Source organism: Aythya fuligula, chromosome 15 (genome assembly GCF_009819795.1).
Source record: "Aythya fuligula isolate bAytFul2 chromosome 15, bAytFul2.pri, whole genome shotgun sequence".
Classification (NCBI taxonomy): domain Eukaryota; kingdom Metazoa; phylum Chordata; class Aves; order Anseriformes; family Anatidae; genus Aythya; species Aythya fuligula.
This window is the reverse complement of record NC_045573.1, coordinates 10,798,597-10,822,046: the sequence shown is the minus strand read 5'-3', so window position 1 is coordinate 10,822,046 and position 23,450 is coordinate 10,798,597. Positions and strand designations below refer to the sequence as shown.

Sequence of the window (23,450 nt, the reverse complement as noted above, 5' to 3'; positions counted from 1 at the left end):
ATCCTCCTTGAAATACGTTCCCAAAAGGCTGTCAGCTTTTACATTGTGACATTCCAAATAACTCAAGAGAGAGATGAAGCAATTAGCTTCAGGAGACAAGACATTTTTGTTACAATATGCTTAGGTGAGTAAGGTTGTAGATCAAGTCGTCCCAAGGCTACTGCTGCTTCAAAAGTATCACAGAATCACAGAATCACAGAATTTCTAGGTTGGAAGAGACCTCAAGGTCATCGAGTCCAACCTCCAACCTAACACTAACAGCCCTCCACTAAACCATATCCCTAAGCTCTACATCTAAGCGTCTTTTGAAGACTTCCAGGGATGGTGACTCCACCACTTCCCTGGGCAGCCTGTTCCAGTAGTTAGTTACCATCTTAGCTAATATCAGACAAGAAGTCAGTATGAATTCATGTATAGTCATCTCACTTGAAGGTTTGTATCAAATACATTTGTCCATGTACTGATGCAAACTACAGAGCTATACATATCCAACTGAAAAAACTATAACTCAAACTATACATATCCAACTGAAAAACTAAAAAAACAAAAAAACAAAAACAAAAAAAAACACACTACTAAATGAGGAAGATTTTTTATATTTGAATAAAAAATGTTAGTTTGCTTGTCTGTCAGCTCCCATTCTATTTCCTGCACGAAAGATGACAGTTACATTTTCTCCAAACCTTAAAATCATGATCTACCTTTAACTGGTGTTGACTGTTGGGTACCATCTTGGAGATTTGATTTCATCAGAGAACCTGAAGTGGCCTTCTGACCTTTTCCTCTCTTCTTGCCATATTTCACTTCTTCTTCATTGTCAGAGTCTGAAACCAAAGTGTCATCTTCTCCAGGAAATGCATCTTCTACAGGGGTAGAATCTTCTGGCACTAGAGACAAAGTAACTGTAGCTAACTGCTCACTTCTAGCCTTCTCTCTCTCAAACTGACGATTTAAATCACTCTCATCTGCAAAACTATATGAAACATACTTTGTTGTCCTTTGCCGTCCTTCATCCTCCATAAAACCCTAAGAAAAGAATTGGAACATTACTTTATTACCTTACTTTTCCATTCTTGCAGTCTGGTCTCCAGCATCAACAGTGAGAAAATTTTCTTACTGCTCTCTGCTCATATATAAAGACATTATTATCTTTTTTTTTTCTAAATAACTAAATTGTTGGCTAACCTTAGCATACAGAAATCAAAATAAATACTCTGCATGAAAAAATAAGTAAGTCTGTATTACCTGCATACTAGAATGAAATGCCTATAATATAGTGGATGTATAAAAGTCTAAGGAAGAATAAACTACATGCATTTAGCACTGAAATAAAATATTTCAGAACTTTTTTCTGTGGTGTAGAGATTACTAAAGTGAATTAGACTTAAGTAGAACTGCTTCTACACTGAATAGTATAAAACATCTAGAAACTTAAAGACTTAGCTATCAATGAGGGAAGACAACTTCTTCACAGTTTATTTAGATAAAATACGTTTAGACATTCCTGTGGCCTATATAGTTCATTTGTTTTTAATTCTACTGAACTTTTTACCAAACAAGATCTTAGTAAACAATTCTCTATTGAAGTAAGATGGCAATTATCCTGCCCTTGTGGAAAGGGGTGGGCGGGTGCATATGAAAGAAGACAGTTTAATTTGTTCATCTCTAAGTCATAAGCCTATTGAAAAAATACTGAAATATTTGGAAATAAAGATATTAACCACCATAACCTCTACAAAAGAATGTTTTGTTGTTGTTTGTTTTGTTTTGTTTTGTTTTTTCAGCATGTAATGCTGCTTTCAAAATGCATGTAGATTTGTTTTAAGTTACGGAACATCTCTGATACGATCATTCAGAAAAGGCTACAAGAGAAGACAATTTTGCAAAACATCCGTTGTCTTATAAAGATGAACTAAAAGGGCTATTTTGAGTTGAGAAACATTTATGTTCATTTCCATAAAATACCAGAACATGCAGATTCCCAAATGCCAGTAGGTCACTTGTGTTACCACCAATTACAGTGAGTGTGCTTTAGTGGTTGAGGTGTGTTTCTCTGCCTTGGCTTTTTTTGGAGCGTAGACCTGCTTCATACTGCTGGGAACAGTGTTGATCTGGAATGATCACCGGAATGTGCATTCAATACGGACAGCAAATCTGGGGCAAGGTGCATTTTTTCCCCAGTCTTGATTACATCCAGTCACAAACCAGCATACAATACTTGTACATCTGGGTCAGCGAACTATTAAGTGTTAGGGCAGCTAACCAGAAAGCAATAAAGAAAAGATTCTAGAAGAGCAGTTATGATACATTCTAACAACTAGGCCTAGATATAAGACTATAGTAGGTTAAAATTTTAACTGAACACTTTTTGAACACTTCTCTTATATATCTTTTCCTCAACTGAAGTCAATTTTTTCAACTTTATCATAATTCTTTCACTGTCAACTCTCAAACCCCTACAGTTTCTATTGTTTGAGGTTAACAATATTATAACGTATTACCACAGTAACCAGAATCGCATTTTCAGTTTCAGTAAGTATCAGTATTATTTTATTTTAACCTTACCTTGACAACTTTGTACCTTTCCAGGAGACGACAGAGCATCCTTGCTTCTAGCTTCCCCACATTCATAGCCATCCGAATTTCGGCCTGAGAAATACCTTTTGTTCCTCTACTTTCAACTGTTTCAGAAAGAAAAACCAAAAAATATCTCAGGAAAACAATCTGAATGAATTGTATGCACATATATCTGTATATATATGCTCGTATTTGTTCTAAATAACTGTTACAAAGTCAAACTTGTCTCAAAAGCTATGTGATTTTGAACCATATGCCAGAACATAAACCTTAATATTCACCACTGACAATTAAATAAATTTTCAAAGACATACATAAGATAGCCAAATGCTGTCATAAAACAGGATTTGATGGAAAGCAGCAGCCCAGAAGAATTAGGTTTAAAACTTATAGTTTTATATTAAAATGAAGTGAATCCTGCACCTGATGGCTTTCTACAGTCAGATATTCATTCTCCATTATGAAAGGCAAAGGAGTAGGAGAAGGAGAAAGAACATTGTTTTCTTCATCACCTTTTCTTATCCCACAGCGTTTCCCATGGTGTTTTATTTTGGTGATACTGAATAGTTGATAAGCTTACAGGGATGGCAGCAATGGATATGAAGCCCAGTCAAAAGACAGCAATGACTGCTGTTACAAAGGAGGAAAAAAGGCCACTAGTCTTCCCTGAAACATGATTATGGAAAAATAGATTCTGTTGTTTAAATTATGAAAAAAGCCAAAATGAAAAGCACATCAGTTTAAATTTAAAAACAACAATAAAAACAACAACAAAAACACATGAACTGCATTTAACTCTCCTTAAAGGCAAAATGGCTTGTAAAGTATTTAAAACGTATTGGCTCCTTCCAGCACATATATAAGCAAGACAAGAAAAGATGAACTAGTAGGGAAAAGACATTAAGCTATAAGTTTTTAACATGTTCATTTTTTCTTAATTTTAATAACTAACTGACATTTTGAATCAAGGGAATCTTGTTAAGTATTCAGCACTATGTTCTTGTCAGAGATGAAGCCTGACATGCAAGACTCAAGAGTTGTTTTGCACAAGACAGTCTCAAGCCAAAACTGTGACAAGGAAGTCCCAGCTCTGATCAACCCCAGCGTGCTTTACCTCAAAGACTCTTGACTGTCCAAATGGTTGACACAACAGGTAAGAGAACAGTATTTTCTTATCCATAGAAAACTGAGATAAAGAGATTAAATGACTGCCCAGCCACCTACAGGAAGCTTACAGCTCTAGTCTAATCTGAACAAGAAGCCCATCTTTTCCTGGAAAATTAACACTTGGATACATAGAATGCAATCAGAACTTAGAAAAAATAATAAAAAAATACCACAATACCTCTCTCTCATACATATAAAGAGTAAGAGGGCAATCTGAAAAATCTTTAGCATATTATATTCATGATGCTTTAATACCCTTCACACATAGCACTGTAACTTAGCTTACTATGAAGTTAAGAATCCTTATGCACTCCAGAATTAAGCAAGTCAAAGAAACATTTTGTTAATCTTTGTAACAGATAAGCCATCCCCCACACACAAATCTCTCAATACATCACCTACTTATCTCATAAGCCTGGGTGAGCATATCCCTTTCACAAACAATATCCACAGGCTGGACAACTTTTGTGATCATCTCTTCTTCATCATCATCATGATAATCTTCCATTTTCTTCCGAAATTCTTTTAGTAATTTAAGGCAACGGACCATGACATCAGTACCTGTGAACATGAATGTTGTAACAACTCTAAACAAAATGCAAGTTGCATGTGCGTGTGTACAGGTTTAAACTATGTTGTTTCCCCAGGAAGCATGGTAAAAGTAGTACAATGGGGAAGAAAAGACTTAAGACAATTGCTTATTTCTAGGAAAGGTTTTCAATAGCTCTTCCCTATATATATATATAGGGATCTGTCAAAATAATGACTAGCAGAATTTTTGAGATGTTCCAAACATTCATGTCTATGTCAACATTAGGTCTGCTCAATGCAGTGACTTAAGAATGGAATGGAAAACACTGCAATAATAGTAAAAATTCCAATAGTACAAATAAATCTGTGAAATGTGTTTCCTGATATGCTGATCCACAGAATTACAACTTCAGAAGACAAATCTGACTGTGAGATCACTCACTGGGTATAAGAAATCTCCTTACTTTTCCGTCCCTACAGACTCAGAACTTTTTTTTTTTTTTTTTTTTTACTTTCTACAAATGCAAATTACATGATTAACATTCATGTATACAAATACAGAAGGAAGCATACACCAACTACCTAGCATCCTAGAAAATGATCACACAGAACAGTCCTACCCCACCCAGTAGTCTCTTAGAGCCTAACTAAAACGTACAGTTACTTTCTACAGTTCCATTATGACTGAGAAGAACGGATTCTTCTCCATCCATGTCTGCAGATCCTATAGATGATGTCAGTCACATTAAGGAAGCTCTACGTGCAACTATTTGTGAGAAACTAAGCTTGTAGATTTCTTGTCCGAAGACATCTTCTAACCTAATCTGCTCCTAGGGAATGGGTAAGTTTGTGAACACACATGGTGTATTGTAACGATATGCAATGAAAATCGAGACACAAAATCTAAGGTTGTTGTATATGAGGACAGAACACACTGCTATCCAGAAGACACTTGGCATACAATTCAGTCCCACATCTTAACATGTTACTGTGTACTAGCTGTGCTGTAGTAATCCTCTACCTGCTTTAGCCTTCTGGGATTTCATAGAAGAGTGGGGACAAATGACTTCAGGACAGCTTTAACAGCTCTGCTCTTTGATATAATGATGATCCACTATTACCAAAGCATTCAGCTACTGCTGAACCATTTAAGAGACCAATGTTTAAGATAAACTAGAAATAGATTACTGTACAACACCAGCTTATCAAGTGCAGCAATTCAGTAGCTACTGCACAAGTAGCCAATTAACCCTGCAGCAGTGAGTGGGAACATCTACAGCCATCACTACTCCTCTTGCAGAGCCCTGCTGTCATAAATGCCAGGTGAAAGCTTTAGCTGAAATCATTAAGGTTTCAGTTAATGAATTTTATCTTATGTTTATATATGATGACTTACTGAAGCCTAGCTGACTTGAAGTTAATCCACTGTAGCTTACTCATGTGACTGAGCTCCAGGCCAGATGATCCCATATTTCCTCATCTGAATTCTTTCCCTGTCAGATTCTGCTTTGGATAAAGTTCTGACATTCTGGTAGGGCTGTATGCACTGTTATCACAACCTCTGTGTTTTTACAGCCCATCAATTTTCACTTGAAGCCATATTTGAAAACATACAAACAAAATCAAAATCTTTTTTACTTTAGCTCTTGCTGCCCAGTAATGTGCTTCCCATAGCAGATGCTGTGGCTTTGTCCTGAACATGTCCTGCATATTTCTATCTGCTTTCCTTTGTAACTCTGGAGATTAAAGTATCTTGAACTCTTATGAAAATCAGCTATTATTAAATCATCCTAGTTTAATACCTAGTGTCTTTAATGCATTTTTGTGGATAAAAGCATTTAGCTTTTATGCCGATAACTTGAATGATAATTTCATCTTAAAGATTCACCAGGTGGCATTTTTCATAGCAAAACATTAAATAGTAAATGCAGCTGCTGCTGTCTCAATTTGTGACAACAGATAAATCACCTACTGCCTTGTGTGCTGCCACCACATTTATAGATATGAACTCTCTTTTCTTCTAAGCAAATACTTTGGAAGTTAGATATTTTATTACCAATAACAAACTCTATTGTCCAATACTATTTAGTCTCTCCACTCTTGTTTGCAAATATCTTGAGCTTACTAGAACATCTCTGACACAATTCATTATGAGAAAAGCACAACAAACAAACAAACATGGTGCAATACTGCCCAAAAAAAATACTGCTACAGGATGACAATATGACACCTTCCAGAGAAACTTTGCATTCTGATGACTTCCAGCAAAAATCATAACTTCCAGCAGAAGTCATAACTAAAACGGCCCGTTTCTGTAGCATGATAGTTAATCGTGGCGTCATTTGCTTTATATATTTAACTGCCAATCTGAAAAGGCAGCAGACTGCTCATCATCCCTATACTCTGTATTGACTTCAACAGTCTGAACAGGAGTCATGATTCACTTGAACTGCTTATATTGAACCTGCCTTCACCCAAGATGTGTACAGTACCTATTTCTTACAAAGCTGGAACAAATGATTAACTCAAACATCTGCAGTGTTCTAACTCTATTAACACACTTCTCTGAAAATATGTCTTTGTAATTATGTACTTAAGCAACTTTTAATTTAAGATTTGAATCTTATAAAAAGATTGGCATCAGTGTAATTACACAGAAAGAAAGCAAAAATATTGTTCTATTTACCTTTCTTTGTCTTGTAGGGCCCTCCATTGGGGTGTATCTCTTGTAATGGGATGGATATTACCTTGGCTAGGCCAGCATTCATCATATATTGGTAAAGACGTTTGAAAGTTCTCTCACAAAGACCCTAACACAAAGAGAAACGGTAAAAGGAATTGTGAGCCAAAACTCTGCCTTTCAGGAAGTCCACAGAACTACCTATTCATCTTCAAAAAGAAAAAACACAAACATCAATGGAAGACCAAGGAGTTCTCTAATTCAATGACCTTTGCTATCACAAGTCTCTATCCTCTAGGTGATTAGCAAAGACATTCATACTGCCTGTTTTTAAAACACAGTATTTTGGGGCAGGATATCAAGGAAGAATCTTAAAAGCCCATCAGTGAAGACACAGGCAGAGCTTCAGGGGCTTCTGCAGTATGTTCCATCCCTCCAGCTCTATCCTCCAAATAAGCAGCAGCAACCACCTACAAGTATTACACAACAGTATCTATTGACTGTATGTGGAAAAAAAGTCTGGCGCTGTGACAAAATTTTTCTAAAGCTGCGGGTGGAATAGAACTCCTTGATTAAAGCAAGCAATGACATTAACTTGATCTAGAGCAATATGACAATTATATTTTCTTCTCTTTTTTCTAATTCAATAAACTAGCAGGTTTTTAAGATCCTTCTTTTGATATCCTACCTCAAAATGTGGTAGCAACTTTAAAAATGGAAGTATGAAGAAGTGCCTTTGATACTAATCAATTATATTCTATGTAAGAAAGAATTTGAAAGAGAATAATGGATCTCACCAATTCTTCCCTCAAGTTTCCTAATGTTTCCATATGGTTTGAACGAGCACTTAGCATGCTTGAGAGCTTCTCCATCAGGATATCGTATTTACTCCTCCTAATCGAGAAAAGAGAATATTTGACATTTCAGCATGCATGTAACTTTGTAAGCACAAATTATACCTTTCTAAAATGTTAATTATTAGAGAAGGTACACTGAAGTGTTCTTAGATTGTTTTAGAACTTAGAGCTTTCTTTTCCTTTTGTGAATAGCAGGTGAGAGAATTTGTCACTAAGAGACCCCAAGTGAGGGAACATAAGTAAGTCCAAGCTGTTGCTTCATTGGAAATTCACAGGCATGAGTTCTGACTGTAAACAAAATGGGAAAACAAAAATGTATTAAAAGTATGTTTGAAGTGAGAACACTAAAAATTAACAGAATGATGTGAGCTACAATGAGAAGAGAGAGGCTCATAGCAGGCAGGTGATAGGCACTAGAACACCCTCTTGTTCGCACTTCCAAGAGCAGTCCAGCATCTGGAAGATGAGTTAATAAATAAATTGTGATTTTCTTTAAAGAGATCGAGACTACAAACTTTCAGCGTTGTAAAAGGCCACAGCCTACCCAGGAGATCTTTTGAACACTCCAGCGGCACATACCTATCAACATGAAAGCGAGTCAGAAGTAAAAGAATGGAGTGTTGCTGTGCTCCACTTGGTAGTCTTATCACATGAGACTGCATTGTTATGAGACCATTTCTGTCCAATACTCTTCGGTGATAATGAATTTTTCCAGCATCCACTCTGAAGAAAAGATAACAAGATATGTATAAGCACAGGATCTTCTGCAAACAAATACTAAGTATCCAGTATTCAAACAGCCTTCACCTAAATTACCCACAGTCTTGGTCATACATTATGCTAATTTACAAAGTGACGATCTCAAAATTAAGAAGTACCAAAATTTAGATAGCCTGTGAAATTAATTGTACAAAGTATTTTCTATCACTCTGAACAAGGCAAAAGCTTTACAGAGAATAAGCAGAAAACAAATGAGAGAAGCTATACAATATGAGACTGTTTGGGAGTTCAGTTTCAAGTGTTTCAGAACCCTGGAAGAGATGCACCATTTTGCAAAATACCATAGAGATACGTTTTTTATAACCTTCCTCTGAATTATGTGCTAAAAAACAAGCTTTAGGATTAAATGCAAGAAAAATAATTTATTACTGGTATCACATGGAAGCATGATAAGACTTGGCAGTGATGTGATCGTGCTTCTAGATACCTAATGCAAGCAGTGAATGTTCTCTCAATAATGATTTTCCTAGAATGTTAACTGTCCATTACTACAGAGAACTTATAGTATGGTCTAGGTATTCTATCACTTCTTCCTTGAAACAGAGCACCCTGGTCACTGACTGATCATTTTAGCATTTTTCCTTAATAATCTCCCTCAAACATCAAGCTCTAGCAAATGCTTAATCTTTCCAGTTCTCTACAGTATATTCAGTCCTCTGAGAACTGAAATACTTTAAAGCCTGTGCACTGACCCAACAGACAATCTCTGGTTCCATGAGAAAATAGCAGGAAGTGTAATGAGCTCTACGAAGAGACCAGTACCTTCTGTAATACAGGCTCCATGAGACAAATGCTCTTGTTAGCAAGTATGAGACACTACCAATAAAGATATGAGTTTAATTGACACATAGGAATGCAGAAACATGTAAGTAGTCAGTAGAAACTTACTCACTTCAATTTAATTGATATATCAAAATATAAACTTACTTAAAAGCTCCGCTGTGCAGATCCCTCTGAAGCTCTCCTTGCCACCTAGCACGACCTAAACGCTCCAAAATGCAGTAGGAGAAGTCCGGGAGCTTTAGGTCAGGATCCCCCTCCCAGCCTATCAAAGCTCTGTAACGCTGGTCCTGGGAGGCAACGATGACCAGTTTCTCTCCCCATCTAACAGAAAGGAAAAGAGCAAAAGTTCATTAGAGCCATAAGAAGAGCTGAATCACTTTTCCCCACAAACATCCCATTTCCATAGATTTGCACAAACTTGGTTACAGGAGTAGAGTTTTAAAATCAAGTTTAAACCCTTTTAGTGCCAGGTCGCAGGATCTCACTCACTTTTCAACAGCTTCTGTGTAAGTATAACAGGGCTGCAGATCCTTCCTCCTCACTTGATCAGTGATATCCACTCTCTCCTTAAAATACCGGCAGGAACCCTGTATGCCATCCTTATTATCCAAAACCATGTGGACAGGGTAAATGTCATCCAGCGGCACCGGATCCCTTTTGGTTTCGAGTATTCCCGTCTCCAGGTCTATTTCTTCATACCTGCCAAAAAGCAGCCGGCGTTTACCCAAACCGGGGGGGAACCCAGGGCTCCTGCGGGAGCTCCGGGGGACGGTGCCCGGATGGAAGGGGACAGCGGGGCGGGACGGGGGGGTGACAGCGGGGCTGGAGGAAGCCGGGGGGGACAGAGGAGGCCAGGAGGGGTGGAGGAGGCCGGGGTCTCCTCACCGGTCGTGCAGGCGGAGCGGCGGCCGCGCCCTCGGCAAGAGGTAGAAGCTGACGGCGGGCTGGGCGCTGAGCGCGGCCCACAGCAGCTGCTGCGTGGCGGGCTCCAGCGGCAGCGGGAACGGGGGCGAGCGGGTCCCCAGGCGGTGCCACAGCGCGCTCAGCGTGACGCCGTCCAGGCCCTCCAGGGCCACCTCGTCCAGCAGCGCCCACAGCGCCTCCATGCTCCGCTCCGCGCCGCTTCCGGCACCCGGCGGCGCCACAGAAATGACGCCGCCGCCCTGCGCCGGTAACCGGGGAAACGGAGAAACAGGGAAACGGGGAAACAACAGGGCTGCGGCCTAGCGCGGCGCGCCTCGGCTCCGGCTCGCCCAGGCTGCCTCAGGCGCTGGCTCCGCGGGGCTGAGGGGGCGCGGGGCGGCCGCGCCTGGCTCCCGGCCCCCTGCTCGGAGAGGGGACGGAGGGAGCCGGTGGCGTTTGGGGGGCAACTAGGGGCGAGCGCAGGGGACCGGGGGCGAGCTGAGGTGCCGGGGGGACGCGGCGGGGATGTTGGGCACGGAGCTGGCTGGAGGTGACGAGCTTCAGCTTGTCGCCGTGTAGGAGGACGCCCTGCCGCAGCCTGTGGCAGCAATTCTGGGCTGCTCAGTGGGAAAAAGTTTGTGTTTCCTGAAAGGCAGGCAAGGTAAAACCTTTGATTAAACGCTTTAAATGTATCCAGGCTCCCAAGTTTTAGATCAAATAGCCGGCACGAGTGGTGCCCCTTCAGGGAAACTCTCCCATAGCTGGGCCTCGGGTGTGGCCTTCACAATTGTGCCTCAGCATCTCTCCGCTCGGCAGCTCTCAGATTAAACACTGGTTGTACCCTCTGCCTTCCCCTTTTAGTATTTTGAGGCTCTTCAGTAGATTGTGAAGGGCTCTGAAAAAGTAATTCTGTTCTTCAGGAAACTTGCTTGTTACACTGACTGCATTGTGCGCTGTTGAATGAGGTGCTGATTTCAGTTTACAGCGTTCATGGTTACTGAGGGTGCAAAACCAGTAACAGTCTACAGTAAATTACTTCTCTTCTTAAATGTGGCAATTCTATATTCATTTCAGCTTAACACTAAGGATATGGTGACTGACTTTGATGAAAAACATGATGAATATTTAGTATCCCTTCAGCAGAGAAACCGGTAAGAGACAAAATTGATATCACTATTGAGTATGTAATTTCTGTTGTGTGCTATGTAATATTGTGTCTAAAATCAGCAGTGGTGAATATTAGTTTAAAAACTTGTTTGTATTGTGAGGCCTGGTTTTCTGTGTCTTAAAGCATTCCAGTAGTTCTCTTCCCTTTGTTTTCCAAGTCCTTATTTTTGGAGGAGACTGTGGTGATATTTTTCCAGCATACCTTAAAATAAGATACAGCTTGGAGCTGACAGTCTTTGCCAGAGTAATGGCTTGCTGCAAGTGGACTTAATAAGTGCTCGGCACAAAGGAGAGGCTCCTGCTGGCAGCCAGTAGCACTGAGTTGGCCAAATTGAAGGCTGTGTGCTCTAAGAGCAGCCAGGGATTTATCTGGGGGTTACTGACCTAGGGCGACCCTAACACCTTCGGTTGGGGAACAGGACTTGAGCAAAGTAAAAACTTTGAGGCAGACCCTGTTACACAGGGTAAGCAGACTTGTGAAGCACTGCTCCCCAGGGTGGGATTGGTTGCCCATTGCTGAGTAAAATTTCAAAGCATGCAGAATGCTTTGAGCTGCAGTGCAAGTGGGATGTAGTTTTTGACCTGGATGAGCAGATCTCTGGGTGGTTTAGGGCTTGGGCTGCTTGTGAATGTTACCCTGCAGGATGGAGAAATGCTTTTGGAGCAGCCGATGGAGAGGCGATGGCCTATAATGGCCTGAACCTGCCAATTTCACAAATGAAAACCTGCATGAAGGGACAAGATTTGGCATTTGTTAGAGATATATAAGCAAATTGCTGAATTGTTTGTGTAGGCACAAGGCCTGATGTTTGTAATAAGTCCTCAGATTGTTAGGATACTAGCTCCAATAATATAGCCTGCTGGACACAGGATGGTGTGTGTATTAGATACATGTTCAGACTCTGCTCATGTTAACCCCTCTAGCCTCATCTGCTGTGACAATGCAGGAAACCTGGTTCTTGCGTATCTGGAAGCTCAGTTTTATTTTTAGCATTTGTAAACACATGTTGGAATGTGCAACTTTTAATGAGAATGGTGAACGGCCAAGAATTCTTAACATGAGTTAGGAATACTCAGTCAGAAGGTTATGTTTTTTGGTTAGGATGTTGTGTTAGGCCAAGGGTTATGTCAGCCTTGTTTTTTTTTTTTCACAGAGAGAACCTGAAAAAACAACAACAACAACAACACACACACACACACACCACAAAAAAAAAAAGTTCCATCAGCTGACTTTGAATAAATGTCTTTACAGGCAGGTGTCATCTCTGGCCATGGAGATGACTGGATTCTCAGTCAATGACTGAGAATAGTGAAGACTGAGAGCGAAACTAATAGTTACATCTTATGATGAATGCATGTTTATTATAATAGAAGAGAATATGTTCTTGGCCCAGAGTGATGCTCTGCTGACAGTGTCTCTGACTGTATCCAAAAGGACGGGAGCAATCTTTTCCTGTAGAGACCCTAACTCCAGGGCTGGATTCCATCTCCTCTGACCTGATCGTAGCGAAATGTATGGTATCTTTCTCTACTGGAGTGGTGTTAGAATCTTCAGAGCTATGAAATTTCAATCTCACATGCATTTTACAGATTCCTCTGAACTCCTGTGTTATAAGCCAGTTGCATTGCAGCTGTTGATTTATTCTGGCAGAAAACAAAACCAACAAAAAAAATCCACCCTCCACAACAAATAGTAAGGTTTGTACACAGCAGATTTAGAGAACTTAGTAAATTTTCAGTACTGCTGACATACTCATTGCAGTGTCTACTTATTAATGCAGAATTATTTCACCAAATTGTTAATTCTTAAAATATAGGATCTTTTTGGTAGCAGGAAGTAGTTTAAAAATTCAAAACTTCTCATTAGCAGTGTCAGTCTATGCATAGTTATGAATATTTGTAACTCATGTTATTTAAAAACTTGTGTGGATTTCTATCATAATATGTTTATAGACATTTAACTTACTATAAGTTCATCTTCTCTACACTTAAAAAAATCAAAGCCAAACAAATGAACAGTAGATTTTATTCTTTTGAAGTTTTAATGATTTTAAAGTTCTAGTATCTCTAACTGCACTATTGACTTGGGGCTTTCCCCCTCAAGTTTTGAAACAAAAATAGTACTTTCTTTTTTTCTTGAAAAGAGCTCAACCATTTTAAGATTTCCAGAATTCTAAACAAAACTCTCTCAAGTTCTCAAGAAGAAAATTTCAGTAGAAAAAATGCCAAATGGAAAAAAAAAATGATGTGGAATGATAAACAGTATAGAAAAATCTAAGAAGTGAAACACGTGGTTGAACTTTGTGTCACAGGGTGTCAGTACTCATACAAGCATTAAAGAACAGGAATCGGTGATGGAAGCTATATTCTGAAATTGTTACTTGAGGTACAAACTTTTCTTTTTAAATTATTTTTGTGACACTGTGCCTTTGTATTTATTGCCAATATGATCATCTGTATATGTATTGTATAGGGATGAGTTATTATCCTTTCTACTTTAGGCTACTGAGGCATTTAAAAAGAAAGGATCCTACACAAATCAAACTGGAACAGTTAGAGCAAGGATTTTCTCTGTATATAAATGGAGCTAATTCAGAGCTGAGAAATTACCACAAAAAATTCAACTCACATGGCTACCTCAAAAATGAGACACAGACCGCCAGGACAAATGGTAAGTTACATCAGAGTTTTATAGAGGTTGCAGCCTCAAAAATTTTAAATATTTGCTCATCAGAGCTGTAATTCAGTCAGTGCAGTTACCTGTCAGGCTGTGCGAATGAGGCAGCAGTGTTCAAGAACAGTGGAATGAAATTCCGTACTGCTTTCATCAGAGTACTTATTAAGCCAGTTGAATGTTACAAGGGGTCTCTGCAACACCCTATCAATTGCTCGGTTAATCCCTAATTAATTCCCATGTTTAATTTCCCCATCTCTCCACTTTTTAAAGTTATAACTAAAACTAGAAGATTAGAAATATATATAAATTGCAGTGTAAAATAATTATATACCTTTGTCTCATACATAACACTCTTCGTAAGTTTTAAGATATGATAGACTTCAGTATTGTCTGGTTTCCTGCAGACAAATGGCATTTGATTAGAGAGACTATAATCAAATTATAGACTTAAATTTTGTTGAAGTTATCATAGTCCTCTTAAAAAGACAGCTAATCTTTACTTAAATATTTGAAGTAAAGAAAATTTGCCGTTTTCTTCCTGTGGTTAGCTGGCTTTATTTGAAAAGTGAAATTTTATTTCTTGTTTAAGTCAGTCTGTCATAGAGAGCAATGTAGTAGTAGGAATAATTTTGCATGCATGAAGTTATAAAGAGGGAGCTTAGTGGCTTTCTAATCCATTTAGCTTAATGAAAATAAATGATTCCCTAAATCCCAATGTAAAGCATTTTACCAGCCTTCGTCTGTTATCCTCATACTTGCAACCTGTCTCACAGAGTGTATCTTCTTAATCTGTTGCTGTATGGATAGTGTCTGCTAAGCTTTTTTTCCCTAAAAAATTAAGACAAATATTTAAAAGTAATGCTTAATATGAACATTTATGATTTAAAGTTTATTAATCTCAACAGTACCCAAAGCTAATTTTTTTTTGTTCTAGCCATAACTCCAGCCTTCATCTCTTTCTTTTTTTTTTCCCCCCTCCCTTCTACAATGGGTACATGTTACTTGTTTTTCAAATTTAAGTGAGTTCAGGCTTGTTCTATCAGTCTGTTCTATTGTTTCTTGCAAGTCGTAAAGCATGGGGTGGGGGAATGAGATTGTTACCTGTCTTTTCCCTTAGTTTTGCTGTTTTCTATAAGAAAGTAAGAGATTGCGTGTAAAGTTGCAAAAAGCTTCATGTTCTTGAATATCGGAAAAGAGGAAATTCTGTGCTTTCGTCATACTGGAGTGATATACTTTTAAGTAGCTGAAGGTGTGTAAACCAACATCTTTGACTTTTTGGTCAAAAAGCTGTGTGGAGCTGTTATGGCAGTAGCTGTAACAGAACTTTGTGAAGAGAAGTTTTCTCTTCAAGTTCTGCTGTGCAGTTGTTATCTCTAAGCCTAACCACGGTGTGTGTGTGTGTTTTGTTTCATTGTGGTTGCTTATTGCCCCTTGATTCAGTTCAAGTAGAATATTTAGCTTGTCTTTGGGATTTAAGATACTTTTAAGGACTTAAGTGGCAGTCTGTGTTCCCTTCCTCAAATCCATCAGCTTTGAGACAGTGGCATTATCTCTGTAGAAGAGAACTCAGTGTTTTGCTGTTTCCTAGCTATCCAATATTCTTTTCTTAAACATATGCAGCTGCAGTGAAAAATACCAACTAAATCATCCTGTCATTTTTCTTCTACCATTTGATTTTACCAGTAGAGTCGAATGTGGGCGTTATTGGTGATCTATATAAAATTCTTGCCTGGAGGTAGTATCTTAGCAATTCTGTAGTCTGTTTCATTTTTAGGCATTTCTTCTCAATGATTGAACATTATTTTACTCTCAGAAATGATTTCTGGCTAAGATACAGTGCTGAATTTTCTTCCCTATCTATCCCCAGTAAGAATTATTGCATCATTTATTACTTCTAGAACATCCATCTATCAGATTAGTCTTTTCTAAAAAATTAAGAATGTGTGATGCTTAATAGTACAGAAAGGACTCCACACTTCCTGAAAGCGTCGTCATAAATCTCTTTGGGCTATTTTCTTTGTCTGTGTTTCCTAGAAATAATTAATGATAATAGTGATTGACACACTTATGCTTAGGCTTGATAAATAAATTAAAGTAGATGATGGGCTTATAATATGTAGAGTCGGGAAGCTGGTCTCCACGTACACTGTCATTTATATGGGTGTGTAATCCAGACAGTTTTACAACCAAGTCTGTACTTTCAGTGAATGTTGATGTAGTCAAAGAGATTTCTTAAGGGCAGCGTGGGGTCTCCTTGTATTATGACTAATATTTTAGTGGTGTCCTACTCAGTCCTTGGCTACTAGAATAGGCACTGTCAGCTTGAGTCTCCAAAGATACTCCTACTAGGGAATGACAACAGTGGACCTATTTTGTGTGCTGAAACAGGTAATAGTTTGTATTCATATTCTATCCATCCCATGGGAAGAATGTTTTTGCCTCCGTTGCAAACATCTCTTTAGTGTAGGTGACTCAGTTGCATCATCTTCTACTTGGGTTTTGAACTACTGTACTTTAGTGGCTTGGATTTGGTCACAGGAATCCATCACAAAATACTCAATTCTGAGAACCAAATACTCAGCACTGGTGGCATGAGTCCTACCCTGTCCCCTTTTCTTACTTACGCTTGTACCATACATGATGACCTTCTGGGCACTTGCTTAGAAAATAAGGATTGCTTAGGAACTGAATGGTAAAAGTGTTTCCACTTTTGTCCAAAGCAGTGACCAAATCAGACCATGCTTCTAGCATTGTAATCTCAGGACAGATCACCCTTGGTGCCTGAGGAGCCCCAAAGCAGTCAGCCCCAATGCTGATGACTGCGAGGTATAGTTGGAGTTATTTAGGATTAGCCTAACAGAGTAACAGGAGCTATAGTTGGAAGGGATGTTTTACAAGACAAGATGTCAGGTATCTTATTTCCTCCCTGGAACAATCCATTCCCTTTCTTCTCTGCCCTGTTTCAGGCCTCTGTGAGTGAATAAGTACTTTGTGTAGAGGCAACAGAACAAGCCTTTGTTCATCTTGCTCTGTAGTTTTATGATCACTCGAAATTGACCTAAGCCTGCATTGTTGTACTAAGAATGGTACTACCTCTTGCTGTTCTCTCCTACATGCTTGTGCTAGCGTTTGTACAATTGTGGACAACCAGAAAGTACAAGTGACTAAATTAAAAGTAATCTTTGTTTTCTATTCTTCCTCAGTTAAATCTTGCTGATAAATTTTCTGAACGGTTCACTGCACAGGTGCAATGTAGGGTTGCCCAACCCAAAAAAGAAAATGTGGCGTTGAGAGTTGGGAATGAAGAACCTAATCTAATTTTGAAGTAAATCCTGCTTTGAATGAAAGGTTGGACTAGGTGACCTCTAGAGGTCCCTTCCAATGTAAATCTTCTTGTGATTCTATGACCTTGGTAGGAATGCTGCTTCTTCTATTGGTTGTGCCAGTTTCTGCTGGCTTAAGATGACCACTCAATTATGGCTTAAAGAAGACAGGTTTTGCATCAGCTATTTTTCTCCACTGAAAAGAAATGGAAGCTGTAAATCTGTCTTGGACATAGGAAATGAGATGCCTTTATTTAGGATTGTACTGAGAGTGTTGATGATGTCCTTGCTCTGTTGAGGATGCTGATGTGACCTGCAAGATGTGCATCTTTGTGTCTCAGTAAAAGCATCTTTTAAAAAATCCATTGCTGTGCTGTAAGTTGGGACTATTTCCAGAACAGGGACCTTTTGTTCTGCTTGACCATACAAAGAATTTTCACCAAAGTTTTGATACCAACTCTCCCTCACCTTAGAAATGAAGGAAAATGATTGTTTTTCCTTTGTGTCTGACTTGTCCATGAAGAATGCTTCTCTGCACAGTATGTTAAATGTCCAATACATTGTGTTTAATCTGCCAGTACCTCAGTACGTTGTCTCAGTTTGAGAGTAAATGTACATACAAAATCCCTTTGTAAACCCAGCACAACATCTGTTCTTCATCAGGGCCCTGTCTATCAAAGTCTGCCTTCACCTTCACTTTACCATATACCCAGCTAGGAGCAGGAATGGTGTGCACACCTGTGCTAGAACAAATTTCTGTACTTCATATCAGTGAATGTGGGGCTGTGCATGCTGTTGTGCTAACATAGTTTTAGGCAATTTATTCTCTTGAATATGTGTGAGGGTGATTTATCCCCAAAGAGATTCAAAACTCTTGCTACTAGTACATAACTAGCCAGTATTTGAAGTGGAATGCCTTTTCAGTTGTTAATGTTATTCTCATATCAAAGATACATTCTTCACTCTTCATCTGGGGGGAAAAATAATGTGAAATAAAGTATGTATCCTCAAATATTGTATTTCTGCTTCCCATCTTCTAATTCTTCTTAGCAGCCCAGCTAAAAGCGAGTGAGTTGCAAGAACGCAGCACACAGACTGCACCAAGCAAAATACAACGCAAAGGATGGCTTCAGGTAAGAAGCAGTTTGAAGTAATGCATCTTTGAACTAATTCTTACATCACAAATAATTTTGTGGGAAATTGATTGCAATTAGTGGAGGGTTGGCAGTTTATATGCTTTGAGATTCTCATAGAATCAGAAACTTGGTTTAGTATGGATACTGGGTGACAACATGAAATGATACTCTGACCAGTTTTGTGTCTTCTTTGAAGCCTAAAGTGACAAATCTCATTGGTTTGGGTTCAGTGACATCCTTTACAAGACACTTTAGTATCTCACTTAAAGGATGACTACTCCTCACCTACTCAGCCTGTCCTTCTCAAAGAGCCTCTCTCCATGACAGTACTCCAGCTGTGGTGGGATATGGTTCATACATCTCTGACCCTGGTGACATTGTAGCCTGTAACTGGACACACACCTGTAATTCTTTCTGTTTGTTCTCCATTAGCACAGTGACATTTCAGAGAGGCACTTATGTGTGCAAATTCACCAGAGCAGGCTTGAGGGCTTTCCCCGGGAGGTTATTCTGCCAGCACTTCTGTACGTGCCTGTGCTTTAAGCGATTCCACTTCAGCTGTTCTGTTGATTGCTATATCTCTACTCTTATCATTTTTTCACTTGTTGAGGTGAGAAAGTGAACCCCAATGGGAATTGGGTTTGGTTCCAAACAAATGATGTGTGCTGGGCGTGACTATGATGTGTACTCCAGGGACTGCAGCAGGTATGGAGTTCGACTGGGGCACTGTACACGTCAAACAATAATGCAAGGGCCCAAAGGTGAGCTGAGAGAGGACAGAAACCTTCCATGGAACAGAGGGGAAAAGGATTGCTCGATCTTAATATCGTTATGTAAAAGATTATTATTCGTTTTGTACTGCTGATGGCACTAAAGATGTCTAATTTCTTTGCATGTTTCTTTTAACAGAAAACTGTGGAGATTAAAACAGAAAGGGGGACTAAACTCTGCATTAAACCTCCTCTGGAATACTCTGAAGATTTTGAACCTTATGAAAGCTTGAGCCTGGAGAGAAATAGTGATGATCCTCTCCATTACTCTCAGGTACAATTAGCAGTTGCCTTCTATAGTTTATGGAAGTGTCAGTTGAAATGCAAGTGGGGCCAAGTATTAGTATTGACTAGAGCATGCAAACCCGGTATATAGTATTGACAGTAGGTACTGTAGGATATAATATTGGATAAGGATTCAGGGATGTACTACATATAATGTGGTATCTTAAGTTTGAAAGTCTGAATCCTCCTCTGTGCCTTCTGCAGGCTGGTAATGGCTGAAACTAGCTATAGCTGATTTCTGTCCCCAAGACGTTTGTTCTCTGTTACCAGGCTACAACCAACAGATTGGCAGCCTGCAGATTTTGGGGAATCCATGTTAGAAGAAGCCTAATGTAATCCAGACTTGCTCTATCAAACTGAATTTAGTCTTAACACTGAACACTATTTAAAGAGCCTTAAACTAAGCTTACGTTTATAGAATGTTCCTTTAGGGAACTAAATTACTTGATTTTTGAAACAATAGTAAGAAATGAAATAATGACCTGCTCTTAACCACGTGGCACTTTAGCTCAACTTACGGATCTGCTTAGTGTTTACTCACCAGGAGCTGCAAGGATTATGTTGCAACTATCAGAGCAAAGCAACTGAATCTTCAGATAGGCTACCCTTATAAGTGTTGCCTTTCCAAATAAGATCATCCCTACTCCCATTTTCTACTCAGGAATATTTAATTAAAAGTTTACTTAATAAGTAGCGTGGGTATAATATGTAGACAGTGATTTCTATTTTAAGATTTTTCTTTTATGACACTCCGCACACTTGATGCTCACATCAGTCAAGGCCTGACCCTCTCTGGACCAGTTCAGACTGGCACCGTGAACTCATGAACACATCATTCACTTTGATCATATGACAGCTCAGGTTCTGGGTGGTAGGCACTTGAAATGTAGCTGTTTGACCTTTTGCAGTGTGTGAGGTCCATGCCTGCATCAGCTGGTGACAACCGCTAATTGACTATAGATATGGAGTAAGCCGAGTAAGCCCCAGGCCAATCTCTTTGACTATGTGACTAGTAAGGCTGATCAGTGGTGGCTTTTACCCACAGTCTGATCTAAAAAAGCAGTAAACAGCAATAAGCTCTGTATGCTTGTGTATGCTCAGTTCTGTCTATGATTTTGTCTCTGATCTTGATGAAGCTCTAGAGGTAAAAGTCCATGTGACTATATTGTTATTTATAATGTTCCTTTGGGGAAACATAGTTAACTTGCAGATTTGCTAATTTCTCTTACAGTTTGCCTTGTTGAATTTCGTGACTGATGATGTCTTTGGTCATGAGTCTCTTTATCTTTCATTATTAATTTTTATTTCATTGTTTTGTGATTCCTGCTCAGCTGTTTGTGGATGACTGCGTTGTAAATTGTGAAACATTTTTCACGAGTCAGGATTCTGTGAGTTTGAAGGAATGTTTTTTGAGGTTTGGCATATCCAGAAGACGCTTGGACTAGCTGCTAAATCAACAATGATCTTAATTAGCAAACAAGTAGATGGAATTTCACTGCCTTCTCCCTTCTCTGCTCCTTTGCCTTCCCCTGTCATGCCCTAGTCCAACACATACCATCATTAAAAGATGAGAAGCTCTTTCCAAAACAGAAATTGCTAAGCTAATATATTCAGAAGAGGAGGTGACACAGTATTTAAGATGTTTAACAGTATTAATTTGAGTTTCAAAATTCCTGTAACAGAAGACTTGAGTCTAGCAGGTCACGTTATGAAGGCTGATGAATATCTCACTACACGTCTTAAGGTTTTTCTCAGTGGTTTATTAAACCTGTAGCTTCCAGTTCCACACATATATACAATCTTAGCGTATGTACACTTCATGTCTTTAACAATGGAATGTTAGAAAACCAGACTACCTTTTTCTGCTTCTTTCTACCTTTCCTGTACTGCTTTTGAGCTTATGATGTATTTTTTGCTCCACAAAACACAAAATTGCTTACAGTGATGTATTTTTATAATCATTTAAGCGTAAGTAGTAATCTTTTAATTTTAACCCAAAACTCCACTTACTGTTTGTATCCCAGGTGGAAATAATTCTGGTTTTCCTGAAGTTGTAGTGTGTTCTCTTGAATATCTTAAAACCTCATTAAATTTGCTTATAAGTTAAAAGAAAGCCCCTACAATTCCCTGTCAAACAGCTGGAAATATGCTTAATATCAAACTTCAGGTTGCTTATAGACCCTCTTTTTGAACCTAGGTTTGCCTGTTCTTTGTAATATGTTTCTGTCAACGTGGCTTTTCTAACAAATGTAATCTGTAACAGGAGAGCAGCTTGAAGCTTTCATTACAAGCTGAACATACATTGTCATGGTTCATTTGTACCTCACATAGCTTCCAGTTTTCATTTTACTCATACTGTTTGCTTACCTATACTTCTATCAAAACAATACCAGCAAAGGTAGGAAAAGTAGATTTAAGATAGACAAGATCTTTGCCTTTTACATTCATAAGAATAAAAGGCTCCCCAGCATTATCTATGCTGTTTGTGGCATATGCTGTGAGAAGATGGGGAGTTTTTCCACAGTAAATTGATTAATTTTTGCATAAAATCTTCTTCCTATGGGTCCAATTCAAAACCTCTTTGCAAACTGGAAGCTTAGTTCATCAGGCTATGTCTTTTCTACTGCTTTTTAAAGTACAGATATGTACATGCATATTATCACATATTAAATTACTTAAAAGAGATCTTGCTGTTGCAGACTCACAGCATGGCTGAGGCTGGAGGACCCCTGGGCCCATCTGTGCACCCTCCCACCCCCAGCCTTAGCAGGGGGCCCAGGCCCACGTGGTTTTGGGAGATCTCCAAGGAGTAAACTCCACAGCCTCTGTGGGCAACCTGTGCCAGGGCTCTGGGCTCCAACACCTGCACAGCACAGAAGTGCTTCCTGGTGCTCAGAGGGAACCTCCTGTGCTCCAATTTGTGCCTACTGTCTCTGGGTCTGACACAGTGTAAAACTGTAAAAATGTGTGTCCTTGCCTTCTCCATTACTTACCTCCTGTTTTTAAGTTACTCCTAAAAATTGGTTTTGCACAAAAATTCCTAGGCCTACAGAATTTCCCTGCAAGGACTCTGACAAGAAAGTACATTGGAGATGTAGGATGATTTTTCTTTACATGTCTTCACCAGGGAAATGAAGACATGACATAGGAATATGAATATCTTTAACTACATCATGGCTCTGAGTTCATGAGAAGATTTTTCTTTCTCCTATGGGAGGAAGAGGCAGCCACATTGGTTTATTTTAAAATAAATGTTTGAGCTTTCCTGACAACTTGTTTGTCTGAATTGTATCAGAAACTGAAAAACAGCTTGCAACTCAGTGTAGAAGAGAAAAAGATGGAAGAAGAAGACTCTGTTAGTGAGGATTATGACTCTGTTGAAGAAGTGATTTCAGAACCATCTTCTACTGAGGAAACATCTACAAGCTTAGAAGGCCTTCAATTGCATAGCAGTAGATCATTGCAGAAAGAAGCTTCTGAACATCAGGATGCTGGGAGATGCTCTGGCCTTGATTCTGGTGCCCTTACTGTGCTGGAGTACAAGCAGGATCAAAGTAGTAAGTCTCCATGTGTTATACTACTACAGTATTGTAATAGTTCTTTGACAGCATTGTTTTTAAGGGAATCCCTACAGGTTTGTGCTGTAATTCAAAATACCAATGTCCACAATCAGGTGCTGGAAAGGCGTCATACCAGTGTAGTGTCCTTGCTTTCTTTAAGCAAGTGTGCACCCCTACTTGCCTCTATTCCTTCCTGGGTAACATACAGAACCAGCCAGGTTTGTGTTATGTCTTTGGGTAGACTTTTAATAAAG

The 23,450-nt window shown here is 39.1% G+C and overlaps 2 protein-coding genes across 7 annotated transcripts in view; one reads left to right on the top strand and one right to left on the bottom strand.

Moving 5' to 3' along the window:
• The window catches only part of GTF3C1 (general transcription factor IIIC subunit 1), a 41,744-nt gene extending 31,248 nt beyond the window's left edge, over positions 1 to 10,496 (bottom strand). For both annotated transcript variants that reach the window (XM_032197349.1, XM_032197350.1), the window contains exons 1-9: positions 10,261 to 10,496; positions 9,865 to 10,074; positions 9,520 to 9,696; positions 8,392 to 8,535; positions 7,753 to 7,849; positions 6,962 to 7,085; positions 4,147 to 4,305; positions 2,566 to 2,681; positions 702 to 1,026 (exon numbers count right to left, since the gene is read on the bottom strand). In XM_032197349.1, the coding sequence (XP_032053240.1) occupies positions 702 to 1,026; positions 2,566 to 2,681; positions 4,147 to 4,305; positions 6,962 to 7,085; positions 7,753 to 7,849; positions 8,392 to 8,535; positions 9,520 to 9,696; positions 9,865 to 10,074; positions 10,261 to 10,481 (1,573 nt within the window). In that variant the 5' untranslated portion in view covers positions 10,482 to 10,496. The remainder of the gene's footprint in view (positions 1 to 701; positions 1,027 to 2,565; positions 2,682 to 4,146; positions 4,306 to 6,961; positions 7,086 to 7,752; positions 7,850 to 8,391; positions 8,536 to 9,519; positions 9,697 to 9,864; positions 10,075 to 10,260) is intronic.
• A 6-nt stretch (positions 10,497 to 10,502) lies between these two features.
• Positions 10,503 to 23,450, top strand: part of KIAA0556 (KIAA0556 ortholog) — a 71,401-nt gene continuing 58,453 nt past the window's right edge. For 3 of the 5 annotated variants that reach the window (XM_032197354.1, XM_032197351.1, XM_032197355.1), the window contains exons 1-6: positions 10,794 to 10,939; positions 11,353 to 11,429; positions 13,947 to 14,116; positions 18,496 to 18,578; positions 19,491 to 19,625; positions 22,932 to 23,193. In XM_032197354.1, coding sequence (XP_032053245.1) covers positions 11,368 to 11,429; positions 13,947 to 14,116; positions 18,496 to 18,578; positions 19,491 to 19,625; positions 22,932 to 23,193 — 712 coding nt within the window. In that variant the 5' untranslated portion in view covers positions 10,794 to 10,939; positions 11,353 to 11,367. Of the gene's footprint in view, positions 10,547 to 10,793; positions 10,940 to 11,352; positions 11,430 to 13,946; positions 14,117 to 18,495; positions 18,579 to 19,490; positions 19,626 to 22,931; positions 23,194 to 23,450 lie in introns of those variants that run through there. The other 2 variants (XM_032197352.1, XM_032197353.1) reach the window with 2 other exon arrangements.